We start from the raw sequence: 22,964 nt of genomic DNA, 5'->3' as shown, positions 1-22,964 counted from the left end.
AGTGCAAGGAGAGCTTGTAGTAGCAGAACCTGTCTCTTGCAATATGGGGTACTGGGTCACATGTGGCCCATAGTTGGAAAGGGACTAGGTGCACACCACCATGTTAGTGTACTGTTGGAAGATGAGACTATATTAGGGGCACTGTTTTAAATAGTGACTAGTTATACACATGAACCTAAAGCTGGATGACTATTGGAGGGAAATATAGACTTGCCCTAGACCCATAATTCTCGACACTCAAGATAACTTTGTACTTATTCATGTGGAAGGTACAGAGTTCAAAACCTGACTTGGTGAGGGTAGGGCAGGGCAAGGGTTTTTTCCCCCCTCTGTGCAACTGTAACAAAAATCTAGGCAATTTCTCATCTACCTTTAAATCGTTGTAAAGTCAAGTATGTAAGTTAGCTATATCACCTACACTTCTAGAGGACCCATTGCTTCAGTCAGGGCACACAGGGGGCAGAATTAAGGTTGCACAAGCAACCTTTAACATTTTTACTTAACGTGTGTAATAGTGCTTGGAAGTGATGGTTTAACAGCAACAGACCCTGGTAGTCAGCAGGCAGGATCAAACCTGGGGCCTCTGGAGCTTAGTGCATAAGCCAAAAGCCAGCTGGCTGTTAGCTAATGCTGCAGAGTAGACTCAACCTCTGTGCCACTAGATAGGACAGAACACCACACCCAGGAGGGTGTAGGTTACAATGGCTCTTGCTAAGCTTCATTTACAGCAGCTAGCACCTCCTATTCAAATAGTTAGCTAAAGACAATAGGCAAGTAAATGTAAAATGACTTGCTTTAACAGCACCCAACTATCTCCAGCGGGTGTGTTTTTTTAAAACCCTAATCTGTAAAAATATCTGAAAACAGGTGTTGTCTGTCTCTACCTAATGCCACACAAAGCATTGTAACCATTCTTCCTTTAGTCCTCAAATTATTTTCTACTTTATGGACTCTACTTGTTTTAGGTCACCTGTGATCTAGTTATACATTAAGTATTTTGAAAAAAAAATTAAGTTTAGGGGGGCTGCATTCTACACCAATGTTTTAAAATGTGCTTTGTCCACATGTACCTAAAGGTTTACATTTTAGAGACCCAGGGCTTGTCTAAAAAGTACTTCTGTGATCAATGAGCATGATGACATCTAGCTTTGTGTCTAAGACTTCCAGCACTGACCATCTCCTGTGCACACCCCACTAAGCCCAAAGCTCCTACAATTCCAGTCACACCCAAGATAGATTTCTTTCTTCCCCCTTTATGCTCAGTTATACAGGGAGCAAGTTTGTCATTTAGTCCTAGAGCCACTTACACCAGCCCAGCAGTTCTCAAACTGTGGGTGAGGACCTCAAAGTAGGTCACAACCCCCCTTGAATGGGGTCACCAGGGATGGCTTAGATGTGCTTGGGCCGAGGCCTGAAGTCCAAGCCCCACTACCCAGGGCTGAAGTCAAAGCCTGAGAGCTTCAGCCCTGGGTGGCAGGACTGAGGTTACAGGCTACCTGCCTGGGGCTGAAGCCCTTGAGCTTCAGCTTTAGCCCCCTTCCTTGAGTGGTGGGGCTTGGGTAGGCTCAGGCTTCGGTTCCCCCCATCCTGGCATCATGAAGTAGAATGATGAAGTAGAAGGGCATCGCAGTGCAATGAAGTTTGAGAACCACTGCACTAGCCTACTGGTGCACCATTTAGTAAAGTGAATACACTCCTTCAAATAATTGTACTCTGAATTGTTTAATGTCTTCAATACATTAGGCACAGGATAGTTATCCAGCTGGAACAATCAGACAAGTGGCATACAAGCAACTGTATAAAGAGTTCCATAGTTAATACAGCATCTCTTAGGGTACTGACATTGTATTAACCTACCTTGAACTCCTCCTCAAGTGACTAGATGGGAAGTGGAGTTTAATATACAAAGTAAACAAAAGAGGAATTAAAGTTAACTTTTTTTCGGTAGTCTTGCAAAAAGCAGTACCTCCAACCCGTTGATAAAAAGGTAACCCCTCTAAAGGTGTTAAATATTTGTTCTTTAGCTTTTATATACATTTATTCTTCCTTCAACCCACATGTCTGGTGGTAAAAGGGCAGACAATAGTTGAAGGACACAATCAATATAGAAGAACAAGTCAGAGCAGAAGAGGCTCCAACTCTAATAGCCAGAGATGCCAAGGAAACACCAGCTTTAATAATCTTCTTTGAATGGATATTCCTTGTGATTGACAGCCCTAAAAAAAAAAAGTGGGTGTTACCAAGTATTCAAAGTAACTACACATGTCCTTCTGTCAGGAAGACAGGCAGGGTATTGAATAGTGCATAGGTAGATGTTTGCCAAGCAGGTCCCTACTGTAGGCATTAAAAGCATTCTGAACCTCCTGGCCACTCCTTCCATACCACTTCCACTTTAGTCAGAGGAACACTGCTTGCCGAAGCAGTCATTTAATGTAGGTATTTGGAACATACGGACAAAATAGAGGGGATAGTACCTGCTAAAGAAATGACTATGTAGGGATTATCTTCCTCTTGACATCAGTCATTCTAAGGCCTGGTCTACACTACTGGGTTAGGTCAATGTAAGATGCCTTGTCTCAACCTAGCTGTGGAAGTGCCTTCACTTAAATTTGGCTACCGCTGACGTAAGTGCCTCTCTGCCAATTTACCACCACCACCTCCCCAAGCAGCATACATGCATATGGTCAATGTAATTAGGTCAATGCAGCATCAGCGTAGACACCGCATCGCCTTTGTTGACTGTTACAGGTTTTCAAGAGCCATGCCCCACACTGACAATACAATACAAGCTCTGCTAGTGAGGATGTGCAGTGCTGACAAAGTCAAGTGTGTGCATACACAAGCAATTTAATAACTACAGTGGCTGTATGCTGACGTAAACTATACTGACGTAATTTTTGTAGTATAGATAGAGTCTAAGGTATGTCTAATTACCCAAAGCCCATGATTTAAAATCTGGGGTCCTGCCTGCTTTCCCTTTCTCAAAGAGATCCTGCCTTGCCTTTAAAAGCAATAGTAAGCAATGAGTGGGATTCTGGGCATTCTGTAGGATTCAGAAGAAAAGCAACCTACGTTAGCATTTCAACAGCCCTCCAATTCCTGTTAAAGCTGAGGATGGTTTCCATCTCCTCATTAGTCAATTCAAAGTCAAACACCTGAAAGGAAAGTGTTTTAAGTTAGGTCTGTAAGCAGCTGGAAATTAAGTGCACCTAATGTAAAGATAAGGCAGCTATGACTTAGAGCAGCGGTGAATTGTACCAGATTGGGTGACCAAAAATTCCACTGAAGCGTAATTACACCAGCTACCCTCACTTCAGGTAGAATGGAATACTTAGCACTAGGACACGACACACACACAAACAGTCCTTTCATCTGTAACTGCTCGTACGACATCAGGCTTCCAGAAGCTTGACCCAGCACCCAACTAAAGTCGTCCCATGACTTCTGCAACGTGCAATGGAAAGAGACACCTCAGATTCTAAGGCCAGAGTACCTCTTTACTCTCATGAGTATTTCCAATGAAGTCAGTGGACTGCTGGGTGAGCAGTTCTAGTCCAAGAAGGATGACTTGTGTGGCACTTACTCACTTATTGTCCCACTGACTTCAAGGGCAGCCCTCAGGTGAGTAACTTCTCTCCACTGGGAGAAAGAGGCTTTCAGCCAGACTGTGGCACCTTAGCAAAGTTATGCAGTTTTCCTCTTTGAGGAAATGATCAGACCCATCCCCTGCTGAGATTTGCTGGGATTTCCCCTCCCTTTTTATAAATATAAACACTGAAATAGCCATACCTGTTTCAGGATAGCAGTCCCCCCAACAGTGATCAGTGCTAGATGCTTCTAGCAAGGAAGGTGCAAGGAAGCAGATGGTGGAAAATTGGGGAATAACCTTCCCCTAGGAGACTTCTTTCTAACTCCCATCAATTATTGGTAGCATTATACCCTGAAGCATAAGTGATTATAGTGCTAATGCATTTTTAGCCTGTCCTGTACAACTGCTGATGTTTTAGGCAGCCAGAAATGCTTGAACCTACTAAGGTTTCGGTGTCAGGGATATGTTGTGGCACTGCATTCCAGGGTTAAATTATGCATTGTATAAGTTTTGCCTGTCGCATTGTTGTATTAGATGACAGGTTTCAGAGTAGCAGCCGTGTTAGTCTGTATCTGCAAAAAGAACAGGACGACTTGTGGCACCTTAGAGACTAACATTTATTTGAGCATAAGCTTTCGTGAGCTACAGCTCACTTCATCGGATGCATTCAGTGGAAAATACAGTGGGGAGATTTCTCTGAATGCATCCGATGAAGTGAGCTGTAGCTCACGAAAGCTCATGCTCAAATAAATGGGTTAGTCTCTAAGGTGCCACAAGGACTCCTTTTCTTTTTGTATTAGATGCTCGCTCCAACTGACCTTTATTATATCAACCGTCGTAGTGCCATAACAGCCCTTTTCAAGTCCTCTCCTCTCTAAACTAAATAGGCCTATTCTTGTCACACGTGTCCTTATGTATTTAAGTCTACTCATGTTAAATTACATAAAGGTAATGCATCCCAGTGGGTAGAGCACAGATTTATTCCTAGCTCTGCCACTGACCTGCTGGGGGACTGAGGGTGGTGAAGTAACTTGCCCCATGTTTCCCCATCTATAAAGAGGTGGATAATGAGTCTGACCACTGTTGCAAAGCATTTTGAGATCTACTGCTGAAAAGCCCAATATAAGTAGGTATTAAATTAAGTTTAACTCTAGCTGTGTAGGAGTAGAATTAAAGCTTAAAATTAAGAGACTTGGAAATGTGGTATGACAAATAAGATGTGACAGTTTAACTCACTTCGCTCCTGGTTTTAAATTTAACAAAAATGCAAGTCCACTTGAATTTTCACACAAAATATGAATGCACAACTAAAAATGCAGTACTGAATGCTGAAATACAGAAGGATCTTTCTACCTCGCTGCCCCTTCTCTTGCTCCCATCAAATGTAATTTGGGATAAATGAGAAAATTAGGAAGATGGCACCCCATCTTGATACTGTAATGGATAGGTGTAGCAATAGTCTTATTTGAAACCTTACCTTAAAGTTCTCCTCAATATGGTGTGGTTTGTCAGACTTAGGAATGACTGCCACATTCCTCTGGATGTGAAACCGGATCAGAACCTGAGAGGAAAGAACAGGAATTCTGATGACACTGAAGCTACCAGTCACTAGTAGTGCTGGTCAAGGGTTTTTTGGAGGGTTTTTTGGTTTGTTTGGGGTGGGGGGGGGGTATTGTTCTAAATAAGTTTTCTAGAAATGTAGCACTTTTTTTTGTTACAAACCAATTCCAGTTTCTGCAAATCTATTCATTGTTCAGAAGTATTCCTCAGATGGTTTGTGTAAACAAATTACAGCCTGTAGTGTGTTTGCAAGCTGCTCAAGTCAACTATGAATTGTTTGCAATGTCATTGTTTCTGCTCCCTGCTCGGGCAAGAAGTTTTTGGAAAACAGGACTGCCTCCGTGACCCCCATGTCCTGTGTTATACAGGGATTCAGATGATCAGATCTGGTCTTAAGAACTGAACGAGGAACAGCTAAGGCTCCCAGCTTTGACATCTTCACCAGAAAAAGGGATGCATTTTTCAGGAAGCGTTTTTTGAGGAAAAAAAATTCACCCTTTTTCAAGCAACTTTATGATTGGAGCCTACAGCTGCTGACTGGGTGAGAGTATGAAGATCTGTCTGAAGAGTCATTCTCTCAAACATTCTTACGAGCAAAAACAAAAACCCCCACACAGTTGTAAGAGTGTTTGTGAACAGCAAATACGAAGAAGTAGAAACATGGTCAAACTGAGCAGCCATGAGAAATTTTCCCCAACTGTTCACAAACACTGAATTCTGGAAAACAAACACACACCTGCTAGCTTTAGTCAAATAGTGAAACACTGAGGCATCCATGAAAAATAATTTAGCCGGATCAAGGATTCATAGGGTGATTTGGCTGAACCTCATTTGATTTTTTCCACAGCCCCTTTCATCGCTAAGTTCATATGATCAACATGGCACTTTCTGGAGGGCACCCAAAGGCCCATCTTTAAGGCTGGTCAGCAATAATCTGTGCTAATGACAGGCACTCCCTGTTCCTTGCCAGGTCCTTCCTGTTCCCAGACTGAACTGTTTGTTCTGACAATCCCTCTCCTTCTAAACTGAGTTACATTTAAAATAAGACATTCTAAAGAGTCACTGTGTAAAGACCGCAGAGTATCTGTGAAAGAGTGCAATGTTGGCACAAGGCAATGTATTACAAAGGAGGCAACATGCACGGTGCTGTGACTCCAACGTACCTGAGCAGAGGTTTTGCTGTGTTTAGCAGCAATCTCTTTAATCTTAGGGTCCTCTAGAAGAGTAGGGTCCCCTGGGTTGGCCCTATAAAAAGAAAAAAAAAACAGCCAATAGGTTAACGGTAGACTACCATCCCTTGCATGAAACAGGATATATTTCACAGGAGTATTTGCAATATAGCGACAGAAATATGTATCAATTGTAACTGCACTGGACATTCAACTTTCTTCAATGATTTGAGAGAGAGACATACATACTCTAAAATGCTTCCAAGAAGAGAGGCTGCCAAGCATTCTTACCATGGCCTGGCAGGAGAGCCAAGGGGACTGTATGCAGTCACAGAGATCCCTTTGGATTGGCAATATTTAATCAGCTTCTCCTGGGTAAGGTATGGGTGGCACTCAATCTGCAGGCACAAGGACACACAGGTTCATCCAGTGGCAGACTGCACTGCTAGCACTCCTGTGCTCCAGAGAATACAGACCCTGTGACTACCTTTGGAGCCACTCGTATACCTATGGTACAAAGAAGTCTTGCAGAACATCACACACAAAATATCCACATGCCTTGCTGTTGATTACTATTTGCACTACAGTAGCATCTAGAGCAGCAGTTCTCAAACTGTAGGTCGGGACCCTAAAGTGGGTTGCAACCCCTTTTTAATGGGGTCACCAGGGCTGGTGTTAGACTTGCTGGGGCCAGATGCCAAAGCCCAAGCCCCATTGCCCAGGGCCAAAGCCAAAGCCCAAGCCCAAGGGCTTCAGCCCTGGGTGGCAGGTCTCAGGTTATAGGCCCCCAACTGGGGGTGAAGCCCTTGGACTTTGGCCCCCTGCCTGGGGCAGCAGGGCTCAGGTTTAAGCTCTGGCCATCCCACCTGGGGCTGGCTGTGGGACTCAAGCAGGCTCAGGCTTCGGTCCCCCCTCCTGGGATCATGTAATAATTTGTTGTCAGAAGGGGGTCATGGTGCAATGAAGTTTGAGAACCCCTGATCTAGAGGCCTGAACCTGTATCAGAACCACACAGCGCTAGGTTCTGTACAACACAGTGACAGTCTCTGTTTGGACTCAAAGCGCTTCAGGGCAGACAAGATATACAAAGTACTTGTACCCCATCTGTAAAATGGGGGAACAAGGGTAGGTGACTTGCCCACGGTCATGCAGGAAGTCTGTAGCAGATCAGGGTCTACGAAGTCGCCATTCAGTGAATTAACCACAAAATTGTTCTTCCTTCTTTTATCATGATGATGATGATGGAAAGCCTGATAATATTCTACTTGCCCAACACACAAAAGTTACTCTCCCATGGTGAGTAGAATTTTGCTAGGCAGGTATATATGTAATGCTTTTACTGTACTGTGTATGGGCAACGTACCAGAGTAATTGTCATCGTAGAAACCAGAACTTGGAGATTTACCAACTTGTTGCTTTAACGTCTTAAAAAATGTACATTAATATAATTTTGAATCTCCTTTCATATACTGATCACACATTCAAATAATGCAGCCTGTAAAGCATGGATATGCTTCTACCCAGAGCAGTGCATCTTGGCGTGGTAAAACATTTGGATACGGTGCTGGGTTTGACTAGGTCTATATTCAGTTTTAAGTATTTCTTAGATGGTAAACACTTCAGGGCACGGTGTCTTTTCAGGGTCTATGTAATGCACCCAGCACAGTGGGAACCTAACCCTGACTGGGACGCTTGGGTACTCCAGCTACATAATACTAGACAACATTATTATTAAAAAACTATTTTGAAGCAATCTGTGTTAAGCAAATATTTAAAAAAGTGAAACTGTGTACTATACTCCATAAAGAAAGAGCCAAATGGAGTAGTTATCAAATCCTTTATCCTGCCTTCTGAAGTCACGGGAAACTGGCTGAGCAAGACCCCACCACATGTTCAAAGGTACAAAGGAAAAGCCTTTGGCCTGCTCTTGCCAGCTCTTACCTCGTGCAGGTAGTCCCACTGATGTCAATGGCACCATTCATGTGAGTATGGATTCCCATGTTTATATATTATGCTGCAGGTGCTGGTGCTAACTTGGCACGTTCAACTGGCAATTGCAATGGTCATACAACTTTATGGTTACAATGCTGTGTCCACAAATACAGCCCCTCCCACCTATGCTTAGACCACACTACAGTTAAAATTCACCCAAAGGAGTCATTTAATAAAGCCGAAAAAAATTATATGGGAACCCTTCCCAATCGTACTGCAGAATCATGACGTCACACAAGGATAACACTAAAACTAAAAGCACAGCCGTAAGACTCTGAAACGCTCATGAATGCTATTGCCCAGTGTACTGCATTGAACAGAGGCCAAAGGAATTTTCAGCAGCCATAGTGTAAAGCCAGAAATCTCTGGTTACTTTTTTTTTTGACACAATGAAAAAAAACTGCACAAGTCAAGGCAAAATATAAATCAACTCTAGTGGGCTTAAATCTGTGGGTATATTTTGTAGGCTCAAATGTAACAGTGTTCCAGAACTCCTTGATGTTTAAGACATCTGTCATGGACTGGCTGGTCCTTTAAGGGGAAGCTGGGTTCTGTCTGGTCTGTGAGGTAGCAGCTAACCCCCTGATGATCTTGATCTGGTGACGTAATGACAACTATTGATCCTAGCAGTGAGTGAAAGGGTTCGCAAGTACTGCACAAGACAGAGGGGAACTCAGCTGAGGGAGCTTCCAGTAGGTAGGAAGGGCTGGATGAAGGCAGGCTGAAGTAGAAAGGTCCCTGGGAGAAGAGACAGTGACGAAACCTGCTGCAAAGAAGAACCTGCAGGGGGAAAGTCCTGGGTGGCAGTGCTCAGCTTAAGAAACACAGAATGCTGTGGAGTCTGAAAGTAGGGCAAAGGGAGGGACCTGCAGCATAGCCCAAAAGGGGCAGAACCACCATTCGTTTAGACGTTTATCTGGATTTTCAGTTTGTCCTTTCCTTACCCTGGAAGGGGACAAAACTTAAGAGATAACTGGGTGGGTCACAGAAAATGCGGACAGAAACAGACCAGGCCATTGCAGGGCCAAAGTGACCACCAGAGGGTGCTAGAGATGAAGACCCTGGCAATGTCAGGCTCAGATACCTTGAGGTGCTAGGAGGAGGAGTGAAACTGCTTATAGCATTTCATGGGGTTATGAAAGGTTCTATATTCTGCACATGCTGTTATGAGGTGTATCTCGGTAGTCTAGACACAGCATGGGCAATCCTAACTTGCATCCCGGTAGTCAACCTTAATACCCACTCACTGAATGGTAACGTCCACAGACGTTCCTGAGTTCTCAGTATTTTGTTGAATTCCAAACTCCTTTTTTAAGATCCGTTCAAGCCTATGTAGCCCAGCCTTTAGACACATGTTCATCAGAAGCCAGCAGGAATAAATACCTTACCTGGTTGTTGGCAGGCTTGAATTTTAAACCAGGTTTGGTTAAGAGTCTCTCAATCTGTTTGTGGTTAAAGTTGGAGATTCCAATGGCTTTCACCAGGCCTGCATCCACCAGCTCTTCCATAGCCTAAGGGGACAAAGTAATCCAGTCATGTACAGGAGCTAGTAGTACTGCCAGCTTAGCCTTTTTCCTTTACCACAGTAACTGATAAATCAATAAGGAGGGGAGACTAGATTGGGGTGGGCAAACTTTTTGGCCCAAGGGCCACATCTGGGTATGGAAATTATATGGCGGGCAATGAATGCTCACAAAATTGGGGGTTGGGGTGTGGGAGGGGGTGAGGGCTCCAGCTGGGGGTGAAGGCTCTGGGGTGGGGCCAGAAATGAGGCGTTCAGGGGTGTGGGAGGGTGCTCCGGGCTGGGAACAAAAGGGGTTCGGAGGGTAGGAGAGGGATTAGGGCTGGGGCAGGGGGTTGGGGCATGGGAGGGGGTCACGGGTGCAGGCTCTGGGCAGCGCTTACCTCAAGCAGCTCCCAGAATCCGTGGCATGTCCCCACTCCAGCTCCTACATGGAGCGTTGCCTCTGTACGCTGCCCTGTCCACAGGTGCCACCCCTGCAGCTCCCATTGGCCGTGGTTCCTAGCCAATGGGAGCTGGGAGGGTAGCCCTTGGGCGGGGTCAGCATGCGGAGCCCCCTGGCTGCCCCTACATGTAGGAGCCGGAAGGGGGACACGCCGCTGCTTCCAGGAAGCACACAGAGTGGGGCAAGCCCCTGACCCCACTTCCTGGCGGGAGCTCAAGGGCCGGATTAAAACATCTGGAGGACTGGATGCGGCTCCTGGGCCATAGTTTGCCCACCCCGGACTAGATGATCTAATGGTCATGTCTGGCCTTAAAAATCTTTGCATCGATGAATTAACTGTTCATGTTAAGCATGTCTGTTCCCCAGAGTCCATCCCTCCATCACATCCAGACCAGCCCACCCTTTCCCCATGAGAGCCAAATCTCATCCTTTTAGGACACTGTCTTTTTATGCCATCTAATAGAAGCAAAGAGGTTAATAAATCACTCCGTTTTTGAGCTGACAGGCCACAGACATGAAGAGCACAGACCAGAGCCTCAAGCTATACAGGTAGGTGATCACATTGTTCTTTTCCACAATGCTCAGCCTTCCTCTTATGGGGAAAATGGCACTCTCAGAGCCACTATGTAACCTAGGCTGTGGGTAGCTGCAACAGACATAGAATCATGCCACTCAAATGGAATAAAGGGTAGATAGCTCTGAACAAAGAACATATGGAAACCTTGAATTCCTAGTGATGCAAAGACCCTGTGAGCAGCCCCCAGCCGAATACATCTCTCCAAACCCTAATATGAACACCATTGCAGCCCCCACCATTACAGGCATGCAGCCTTCTGCTCCACTTCTGGTGTGTAAGAACGAAGAGTGAATTTTTACCTCCCATGTGTCCAGAATATCCGTGTTACTGGGGACAACCATACCATTGTCATCTACAGGATGCACCTCCTCACCAGCCTGTCATATCAAGACAGAAAGTTTAAAGAGATCTGCTTTCAGAGCTGGAATACCCAGATTCTATCAGCAAGTCAAAATGGATGCATAGGTCCCAATTCAACAAGGAACTTAAGCATATGCAAAACTTTAAAATTATGCGCATATTTAAGTACCTTGCTGAATCAGGGCCATACTGCATATGGTGACTTAAATTGGAGCTAATAGAGGGGAAATAGTAACCTTTGGTCAAGTAATTAGCTTAATAAGTCTAAAGAGAGGAGAGGGAAGTCCTCCACTCTTTATGTAACAAGTTTCATTCCAGCCCTGGTATTCATTCCAAAAAACTATGGTTAATTCTGTGACTTGCTTCATCTTCCATTGATAATCACTCTAAATAGACCAATAATTAAGAACATTGGCCATACTGGGTCAGACCTTTCTAAAGATCCATCTAGCCCAGTATCCGGTCTTCCGACAGTGGCCAATGCCAAGTGCCCCTTGGGAATGAACAGAACAAATAATCATCAAGCGATCCATGCCCTGTCACCCATTCCCAGCTTCTGGCAAACGGAGGCTAGGGACACCATCCCTGCCCCTCCTGGCTAATAGCCATTGATGGACCTATCCTCCATGGATGTATCTAGTTTTTTCTCCCAAAACTGGAATCCACACAACACTGCCCCTTCAGCTGAAGAAGCCTGGATGGGAAATGCCCGACTCCCAAAATATTCATTCTACGTTGTAAACTCACAGTTCTGCTATTGCTTAGAGAGAGAAAAGTATAGCATGCAGCCACCAGAACTCCTAAAGAGATAATCGACACTAAATACCCATATGCACAGTAGTATAGCCTTGCTTTTTCCATGTAGGTGACCTGCATAGAAGCACTTGTTGGTTGCTATCAAAGTCACTGGAGGCTTGGAATGCTGTGGAAGCAACATCTATAGAGATGTCTCCTCCTCACCCCTCTTCTGCCAGAGAAGTGGCCTCACGGTTTCTCTATACAGTGCAACACTTAGATGAATAAAACATGGCAAAGAGAAATTCCAGAAGGAGGCTAGTCCTCCTTGGCGGACTAGATGGTGGCCACGGCCTAGCATCTGAGCACTCAAGGATTCTCTCAGGATGAGGAGGAGACAAGAACTAGAGGAGGCTCGCTACCTTGAATCCCATAGGAAAATGAATAAGGTAGAGGTCCAGATAATCCAGTTTCAGTGCAGCAAGGCTCGTCTGGCATGCCCCCTTCACAAGGGATCGCTCATGAAACGTGCACCACAGCTGCAAGGAGAAAACCAAAATGGACAGTTACTCTGAAACCTTACAGAATCCCCCTGTCCGGAGAGAGGCTATTTTATATCTACGAGAAACAGGTCTGAGAACATCACCCCTTCTGCTTCCATAGCTTATGCGAAAGACAGATCTATGTGTCTTGCTGCTAAAATTTTAAGTGACAGATTAAAATAGAGCCCAAACTCAAAATACAGTATTTATAAAAAGGAATTGACAGAATAAAGCTTCCTACCATGTGTCCCCAGATGGGAAAAACTGCACGTATTTTGGCAGTTCCACATTTCCAAAGTGATTAAAGTTGTCAGCATGGCCTATTGATTTTTATTACCTAATTCCAAAGCTCAGATACAAGGATAGAATTGTCATAAGGTATTTGGAAACTTCAGTAAATCCCCAATAAGCCACACATCACCGTCCTGAACCCAAACTAGAGCTGGCTGTAACTTTTATTTAAATATTTTAATGAAAAACTGGTTTTTGACCAAAATTAAAAGTGCTGAGAAAAATTTATTTTGGTCAAAAATTTCCATTTTTTTAAATTGAAAAACTAGAAACAAAAAATTCCTAGTAACAATGTCCATCTTCTAGTAAGATGTTTTTGGTTTTTTACCACCCTCTAACCTTCCCCTCCTCAAAAGACCACAAAAAACAAAACAAAAACAACAAACATTTTATTTGTTTTGTTGAAAAACTGAATTTTCCCCAGAAAATTAAAATACAAATACTCACAAATTTCCTGCTCTACTAAAAGCTGGTTTTAGGCAGAGGAACAAATTCAGAGAGGAGCGTAGAGGTGATCTAAGTTGGTTTAGCTCATATGTCAGTGGGCCAGAAGAGAAAAGTAGAGCCATTAAGACAATTAACTAGAAAAGTAAAAAAGTTATAATAGGCCCCCAACTTTAATTTACACCTTATTCCAGGTTTGCATTGCATTGCATTACATTGCCTCCACCGATTTAGGCTTCCTTACACATCAGTAAGTTAAAATATATAACTGAAGTACTGCCTCTGAATTTGACCTAGAGACTTCTAATTTCTTGTTTTCCTACCATGCTTCTAGGGGGAAAAACTTAAAATAGCAAAGACTCGAAATTTGCAGATCAGGAGAAATTCGCATGATCATGGTGGCCACGCTACCATTCTCTGATTTGTCAAAATGCTCCCAACAGGGTTCTTCTCCCATTGCAAATAATGGATGAACTTTATGGAAGATCCTGTTCCACACAACAGAATTACAAGAATCCCATTTTCCTTGCTTTTACCCCTCTCCTTGCCTCGCTAGAAAGACAGAAGCATAAAACTAACAGGAGGGATGAAGGGGATTATTCCCTCGGTCATTTTATCCCTGGAGCATGGGCTGTCTGTTGAGCTCCATCTCTCTCCATGTAACTAAATTATTTGCCCTATGACCCCATGATACAATTCCTGTAGCCAGTTGTACCTTATTGACAACAAAAAGATCTTCCCGTTTCACAACCCCGTCCTTGATTTTCTGCTGGATCCCATCCCCTATTTCACTCTCATTCTTGTACAAAGAGGCACAGTCGAAGTGGCGGTATCCAATGTCGATGGCAAACTTCACCACTTCTTCCACTTTCCCTGGAGGAGCCTGAAAACAAAATGAACACCTGTAAAACACCAACATTTCCAGATAGGAGAGTGGCTCAAACTGACCACAGAGTGGGTGTGCTAATCCAATGGTATGCAAACTAGATCAGATTAATCACCATTTTGAATGTGCTTCTGTACCTGGGAATTTATCCTGTGATCTCTATTTATATGGAGCATAAAACTACTCTGGATTCCGTCCCATACAACAAAACCCTAAGGAGTGTGTGAAACACAAAGCAAGAGTGATTCAGAGAACCCCACCTGGAAGGGTCAATTTCTAGTTTGAAAACAGTGTTGGATTCCTGGCTGTGGAACTATATCCAGCATTATGTGTAGGCTAAACAATCACCATAGGATTTATGGGGGTAGCTCTTGCCTACCTGCCCTTCCCTCTACCTCCTCCGACCACACACACACACCCACCCACCCCCCAACCAGGATAGCTTTATGGGGACATCCCTTTGCTACTGCAAGCCTAGCCCAGATCAGCCACCCGCCCTATCAGTTGGGACTGCTTTTTGGGGCGAGGATGCTCCTTTAAGTACCCCCAAAACCCTCTCCCCACATGCACTACCAGGTAGCAGAAGCCTAAGATAGTACTGTGTCTAGCACCAGTCCTGCTTGCAAGATGGAATCTTGCAAAAAATACTATTCCCCATTCCCCACAGTCCATGCACATGTTCCTGGAGTCCTGGGAGTAAAGGTGGTTGGGGGAGGACTTGTCTAACAGCTCTCTCTTTGGGATGCAAAATGTTGATATTTTTATTAGTTGCATAGGGGTTAATGGGCGCTGTGTGGCTGAATTCCCTAGATGGCTTTGAAACCTTCAAATCCAAATGCTGCTGGGCCTCTTTGGTTATTTGCTCCCTCATTGTGTAACTTCATATAGTATATGCTCAGGGCCAGATAAATGATACATAGGATAAGACTATTCAATGCTGTACTTTTACTGTTTCAGAGTAACAGCCGTGTTAGTCTGTATTCGCAAAAAGAAAAGGAGTACTTGTGGCACCTTACAGACTAACCAATTTATTTGAGCATGAGTGGCTAAGTCATTATGCAAGGTAGCCTATTTCCCCTTGTTTTTTCCTACCTCCCCCCCGACGTTCTGGTTAAACTTGGAGAGTGGTCAGTTTGGATGAGCTATTGCCAGCAGGAGAGTGAGTTTGTGTGTGTCCCCCGGGAAAAAAAAAAACAAACAAAAAAAGGGCGGGAGTGAGAAAGCCTGGATTTGTGCTGGACATGGCCCACCTTGATTATCATGCACACTGTAGGGAGAGTGGTCACTTTGGATGAGCTATTACCAGCAGGACAGTGAGTTTGTGTGTGTATGGGGGTGGGGGGGTGAGAAAACCTGGATTTGTGCTGGAAATGGCCCACCTTGATTATCATGCACATTGTAGGGAGAGTGGTCACTTTGGATGAGCTATTACCAGCAGGATAGTGAGTTTGTGTGTGTGTGTTTTTTGGAGGGGGGTGAGGGAACCTGGATTTGTGCAGGAAATGGCCCACCTTGATTATCATGCACATTGTGTAGAGAGTTGTCACTTTGGATGGGCTATTACCAGCAGGACAGTGGGGTGGGAGGAGGTATTGTTTCATGATCTCTGTGTGTATATAAAGTCTGCTGCAGTTTCCACGGTATGCATCCGATGAAGTGAGCTGTAGCTCACGAAAGCTCATGCTCAAATAAATTTCTTTACTGTGAGTGCACAAAGACTGCCCTTGGAATTGATGAGAAGGTAGAAAGATTTTTTTTTCCCCATCTGTCCTCACTTCAAATTTTGTCTAGTCAAATCTGAAATCAACAGAAGTGGCAAGCATTCTACACATTTCAGGATCAAACGCAGAAGAAACAGGTTCTCCTTTAGCTCAGTCAATAACTCTTACCTCTTTGACCTGCAGAGATTCATTCAGTTTCTCAAAAAGAAAAGGAGTACTTGTGGCACCTTAGAGACTAACCAATTTATATGAGCATAAGCTTTCGTGAGCAACAGCTCACTTCATCGGATGCATACTGTGGAAAGTATAGAAGATCTTTTTATACACACAAAGCATGAAAAAATGGGTGTTTACCACTACAAAAGGTTCTCTCTCCCCGCACCCCACTCTCCTGCTGGTAATAGCTTATCTAAAGTGATCACTCTCCTTACAATGTGTATGATAATCAAGTTGGGCCATTTCCAGCACAAATCCAGGTTTTCCTCCCCCCCCACAAATCCACTCTCCTGTTCAGACTATGCTGACAGCTTGTGCCACACGCTCTCAAAGAAACTGCAGAACCACCTGATCAACATCCTCTACAGCAAACAGGGAAAGAATGAGCTCTCAAAAATGGATACTCTCATAAAAAACCAACCTTCCACAAACTTCCTCGTGGCTGGACTTTACTAAAACTAGACAAGCCATTTACAACACACACTTGGCTTCTCTACAAAAGAAAAAGGACACTAAACCTTCTAAACTACTACATGCCACAAGGGGCCACAGCAATGGTTCCCTCAACCCACCCAGTAATATTGTTAACCTATCCAACTATACTCTTAGCCCAGCAGAAGCAGCTGTCCTACCTCGGGGCCTCTCCTTCTGCCCCTTCACCCCCACGAACATGATACAGTTCTGTGGTGACCTAGAATCCTATTTTCGATGTCTCCAACTCAAGGAATATTTCCAAAATACCTCTGAACAACATACTAATCCACAGAGACCTCCCTACCAACACTACAAAAAGAAGGATTCTAGGTGGACACCTCCTGAAGGTCGAGACAGCAGACTGGACTTCTACATAGAGTGCTTCCGCCGACGTGCACGGGCTGAAATTGTGGAAAAGCAGCATCACTTACCCCACAACCTCAGCCGTACGGAACACAATGCCATCCACAGCCTCAGAAACAACTCTGACATCATAATAAAAAAGGCTGACAAAGGAGGTGCTGTTGTCGTCATGAATAGGTCGGAATATGAACCAGAGGCTGCTCGGCAGCTCTCCAACACCACTTTCTACAAGCCATTACCCTCTGATCCCACTGAGAGTTACCAAAAGAAACTACAGCATTTGCTCAAGAAACTCCCTGAAAAAGCACAAGATCAAATCTGCACAGACACACCCCTGGAACCCCGACCTGGGATATTCTATCTACTACCCAAGATCCATAAACCTGGAAATCCTGGGTGCCCCATCATCTCAGGCATTGGCACCCTGACAGCAGGATTGTCTGGCTATGTAGACTCCCTCCTCAGGCCCTACGCTACCAGCACTCCCAACTACCTTCGAGACACTACTGACTTCCTGAGGAAACTACAATCCATCGGTGATCTTCCTGATAACACCATCCTGGCAACTATGGATGCAGAAGCCCTCTACACTAACATTCCACACAAAGATGGACTACAAGCCGTCAAGAACACTATCCCCGATAATGTCACGGCTAACCTGGTGGCTGAACTTTCTGACTTTATCCTTACCCATAACTATTTTACATTTAGGGACAATATATAAATTGTCAATATATAAATAAACCTTCAAATCAGCGGCACTGCTATGGGTACCCGCATGGCCCCACAGTATGCCAGCATTTTTATGGCTGACTTAGAACAACACTTCCTCAGCTCTTGTCCCCTAACTCCCCTACTCTACTTGCGCTATATTGATGACATCGTCATCATCTGGACCCATGGAAAAGAAGCCCTTGAGGAATTCCACCATGATTTCAACAATTTCCATCCCACCATCAACCTCAGCCTGGTCCAGTCCACACAAGAGATCCACTTCCTGGACACTACAGTGCTAATAAACGATGGTAACATAAACACCACCCTTTACCGGAAACCTGCTGACTGCTATTCCTACCTATATGCCTCCAGCTTTCACCCTGATCACACCACACGATCTATTGTATCGCAGAGCATGGCTGTAGACAACCGCATTTGCTCCAACCCCTCAGACAGAGACAAATACCTACAAGATCTCTATCAAGCATTCTTACAACTACAATACCCACCTGCGGAAGTGAAGAAACAGATTGATAGAGCCAGAAGAGTTCCCAGAAGTCACCTACTACAGGACAGGCCTAACAAAGAAAATAACAGAACGCCACTAGCCGTCACCTTCAGCCCCCAACTAAAACCCCTCCAACGCATTATTAAGGATCTACAACATATCCTGAAGGATGACCCAACACTCTCACAAATCTTGGGAGACAGGCCAGTCCTTGCCTACAGACAGCCCCCCAACCTGAAGCAAATACTCACCAGCAACCACATACCACACAACAGAACCACTAACCCAGGAACCTATCCTTGCAACAAAGCCCGTTGCCAACTGTGCCCACATATCTATTCAGGGGACACCATCACAGAGCCTAATAACATCAGCCACACTATCAGAGGCTCGTTCACCTGCACATCCATCAATGTGATATATGCCATCCTGTGCCAGCAATGCCCCTCTGCCATGTACATTGGTCAAACTGGACAGTCTCTACGTAAAAGAATAAATGGACACAAATCAGATGTCAAGAATTATAACATTCATAAACCAGTCAGAGAATACTTCAACCTCTCTGGTCACGCGATTACAGACATGAAAGTTGCAATATTACAACAAAAAAACCTTCAAAACCAGACTCCAGCGAGAGACTGCTGAATTGGAATTCATTTGCAAATTGGATACAATTAACTTAGGCTTGAATAGAGACTGGGAGTGGCTAAGTCATTATACAAGGTAACCTATTTCCCCTTGTTTTTTCCTACCCCCCACCCCCAGACGTTCTTGTTACACCCTGGATTTGTGCTGGAAATGGCCCACCTTGATTATCATACACATTGTAAGGAGAGTGATCACTTTAGATAAGCTATTACCAGCAGGAGAGTGGGGTGCGGGGAGAGAAAACCTTTTGTAGTGGTAAACACCCATTTTTTCATGCTTTGTGTGTATAAAAAGATCTTCTATACTTTCCACAGTATGCATCCGATGAAGTGAGCTGTTGCTCACGAAAGCTTATGCTCAAATAAATTGGTTAGTCTCTAAGGTACCACAAATACTCCTTTTCTTTTTGCGAGTACAGACGTTAGTTACTCTGTACTCTCTACGGCTGTTACTCTGAATTCAGTTTCTTGCTGGCATGGATTTCTTACAAAGAAAACACTGTTATTTGATGAAGTTAACTAGATGGTATAGGTTATCTATTCTGTATTGTTCACAGAAAGAATGGCAGTTATTTATTTATTGTTGCCACAATATACCTATGCCATTGCTCTTTTTATAATCTCAAAGACATGTATTTTCAAGCTTCTTCATAGCACAGACCACATTTTAATACAGAGATTCTCTTGGGAACACTCCCCTCTCTTCACAAGCTTCGCAATCATATGGATCAATGGTAGGTTTCAGAGTAACAGCCGTGTTAGTCTGTATTCGCAAAAAGAAAAGGAGTACTTGTGGCACCTTAGAGACTAACCAATTTATCTGAGCATAAGCTTTCGTGAGCTACAGCTCAAGCTGTAGCTCATGAAAGCTTATGCTCAGATAAATTGGTTAGTCTCTAAGGTGCCACAAGTACTCCTTTTCTTTATATGGATCAATATCCTTTCCCACTGGCTACTTCATAATCACCCTGTGGTAAACAGCACTTGCTCAAGTAGAAGGTGAACACTAGGAAAGTCTGTATATTTTATAAACTTCTTTTAGCATGATTCAGCAGGTGGAACAAGGACTATATGTGACTGGCCAGTTATCTACAGCACACAGCTTGAGAACCTCTGCTCTATATGTTGGTAAGTTATGAAGCTAAAAGTAACAGATGCTGGGCAGAGATGACAGAATTCTCAAAAACTCTGAATGTTCCTACAGCAATGTTAACTTTGTCTCTGCATTAGTGTACATCTGAAGAGGGGCTTTATCACACCAACACACAACACTGAGCAGTGCAGAATACTGGCCATCAATACAATACAATAGGTAGAAACCGCAAGTATTTTCCTATAACTATGAGCTCTTTTTTACTGTGCATAAAACTGTTCTAAAACAATGCACACACAGGGTGATCTTTGTTGTTCTCTGTGTAATCACATTGCCAGCTTTAATGTTGTTTTAATATATTTTTGTACATAAACACACTCCCCTGGTAAGAGTGATTCTTGTAATTGCAGTCCCAATTTGTCACCATGGAAGCAAGTGACATCATAAACCCTGGACTGAAAGAAAAAAAACGGAATTAAAAAGGAGGAAGGGTTCCATTTACACAGAAAGGATGGGATTCTTTTCTCAATTATACCACTGTAAATTCAGAATGACTCCATCAATGCCAACAGAGCTATTATGGATTTAAACTGGTGTGACTGAAATCAGAAGTTGACCTACATTCTGCACTTGGGTATCTAAAGATCAAGAAAGAAATACCACAAATACCAGTTTTCATGCCTTCATAGAATCTAAGGCCAGAAAGGACCATTATAATCAACGTTGTTTGCATTTAAGTAAAATACATCACGAAATTTGCTACCAGGGAGCCAAGGAACCTTTGGAAACCTGAATTTTTAAAAGGAGTCTTTCATGCACAAGTGTTGTCTCACTGCTGGCCACATTTTAGTCAGCACCAGTAACTCTTAAAACAACAATTTATGCTCGCTAAGTAGCTGCAGAATCCAAGCACCTAGAACAAAGCCCAGTTCCTACAACTGCTGCTCGTTAGCCTTTTATCGACATGGTTAGAAAAGCAGCTGAAACGCTGCTCGGACCCTAAATCCATATAGGGGCCAGGTATTGAGCGCGATAAAACCAAACACCTACCAGGAAACTGGACTTCACAATGACAGCCACATCTTGCTAGCAACGTAAACAAAAACAGCTTGCCGAAGGGTAACTATCGGGCCTGTGCCGCTGCCTCCGGCATCGCGGGCAGCCCGAGGGAAAGAAACTCCTGCCTTTTGCACAGACACAGCTGGAAACTTTGGCCGCGTTTGCGAAGGGAGAAGCCAGCGCAAAGAGCCGAGCGCCTCCGGAGGCAGAGAGCAGCTGCACTGCACCCGGCGTGCCGGACCCTGGAGCCTTTGCAATTACCTGCCAGGTGCCTAGCCCCAGGATGGGCATCTTGGCCTTAGGGCTCAGTTGCACGTGGGTCGCCATAACTCCTGCTCTGCGATTCTCTGTGGACTGGAGCACGCCCCCGGGCCTTGCCCCAGCGGAGCCCCTTTAGCAGGCTCTGGCCACGCCCCGTCTGCCGGCAGCGGGTGGCCCTCGCAGAGGTGGTCGTCTGGGCTGTAAACAGAGCCGCTGCTTGTGTTTCCCAGCCCCGGAAAGGCGCAGAGGCTGGGGGCATCTCTCTCCTTGCAGCACGAGTCGCTGGTGCTGCCCGCCCCAGACCCTGCCTGCGGCCTCCCCGCTCTTTGCCCGGCCCAGCGCCTCCGCGGGAGTTTCCCCCAAAGCAGGGCGTCCGCTCGCTGTCTCTGCAGGCGTGGTGCGGGCCCCGTGAGCAGCGCCTGGGGTGTCAGCGGGGAAGGGCTGAGGCGGCTGTCCCCCCTCTCTCTCCGCGTGGTATGCTGGACAAGCTCCTTGTTCTGTCCTGCGCGGGCTTTGTCTTGATTTCTGGAGTAGGGTAACCAGGGTCTTTTAAAAAACGGTCTCCTCCTAAATCCCTGTCTTGGCGAATGAACAAGCAGCGTCGCTGTTCTAAAGAAAGCGCTGAGCATGCAGCAGTTCCCGGGGGGGAGTTGTGGGCCCTGAGCAGCTCTGAAAATCACGCCCCAGGCGTCTCCAACGAGGCCCCGAAGTACAAGCAATCAAGGTGCCAAGTCTAAAAATATGCATCTTAGTTGCTCTGTGCCTCAGTTTCCCCGTCTGTAAAATAGGGATGAGCCTTCCCTGCCACACCTATTGTGTGAGGTTCTGCTAATTAATGTTTCTAAAATGCTTTGAGATCCTAGGATGGAAGCAGCAATAGAAATGTTATTGAACTGCATGTTGTTATTGAACACTGTGGGTTCTGGGGCTTTATGTTCCAGGACTCCATCCCTGTTCCCGAAAGGCCCTGGGGTAAAAAGTCATATCTAACACTGACCTATTCTATCAGGGGTGGCCAAACTTACTGACCCTCTGAGCCACATACCACACTTCAGAAATTCGAGGGCTGGGAGGCACTTGCCAGGGCTTGAGACCCCAGCCCCGTGGGGAGGGGTTTTCAGGGCCTTAATCCCGAGCCCCAGCAGGCATACCCTGCGGGGCTGAAGCCCTGAGACCCCCCTCCCCCAGAGGTGACGTGGGCAGGCATATGTGGTCACATCCCCCCAATTTTTGCTGGCCCCTTTTGGTCACATGGTGTAGCCGGGCCCCCTCCCTGCACCGCAGCAGCTGGAGCTGACAAACTGGGAGCTGGGGGCTTGGGGAGAGGCAGCGGCAAACAGCTGGGAGCTGCAGGGCAAGCTGTTGCTTTTGCTGCGCTCTCTCTGGAGGAAGCTAAAGCAGAGGCCCCTCCCTGCAACTCCCAGCAGTTTGCTGCTGTCTCTCCATGTGGAATTACCACCGAGGGGGTGTGACTCAAGTTGTTGGGGAGGTGAACCTTTAAATTGTCTTCCCCCTCCCCCCCCATCAGATACCAGTCATCTCCAGCAGAAGCCCCTAGCCCCACCACCCTGCTGCAGGGCAGAAGCCTCAATCTCTCCCATCCCAGTCTGGTTCATGATAAAAGCAAGATAATTTTCAAAATATTTTTGTGGGCCAATGAAATTTCTTTCATACTGAGACAGAACTGTTATTTTCTACTGAACAGACTTTAGATAAACACACTCAAGTCGCTGTATCAATCTGTCTTTAGCACACGCTCTAGATATGAGGAGCCAGGTGCGCAAACAATATCA

The 22,964-nt window shown here is 45.1% G+C and overlaps 1 protein-coding gene across 1 annotated transcript; it reads right to left on the bottom strand.

The window, feature by feature from the left end:
• Positions 1–1,703: 1,703 nt before the first annotated feature.
• Positions 1,704–21,432, bottom strand: LOC125625695 (aldo-keto reductase family 1 member B1). The gene is made up of 10 exons (XM_048828054.2): positions 21,172–21,432; positions 13,942–14,109; positions 12,372–12,488; positions 11,154–11,231; positions 9,699–9,821; positions 6,610–6,716; positions 6,313–6,394; positions 5,067–5,150; positions 3,073–3,155; positions 1,704–2,216 (listed from the first exon to the last, which is right to left on the bottom strand). Exons 1-10 carry the CDS (start codon positions 21,235–21,237, stop codon positions 2,174–2,176), a joined length of 951 nt encoding a protein of 316 aa, XP_048684011.1. The 5' UTR covers positions 21,238–21,432; the 3' UTR covers positions 1,704–2,173.
• Between the last annotated feature and the right edge of the window lie 1,532 nt (positions 21,433–22,964).

This window comes from Caretta caretta, chromosome 1 (assembly GCF_965140235.1).
Source record: "Caretta caretta isolate rCarCar2 chromosome 1, rCarCar1.hap1, whole genome shotgun sequence".
Classification (NCBI taxonomy): Eukaryota; Metazoa; Chordata; order Testudines; family Cheloniidae; genus Caretta; species Caretta caretta.
This window is presented reverse-complemented; position numbering and strand designations above follow the sequence as displayed.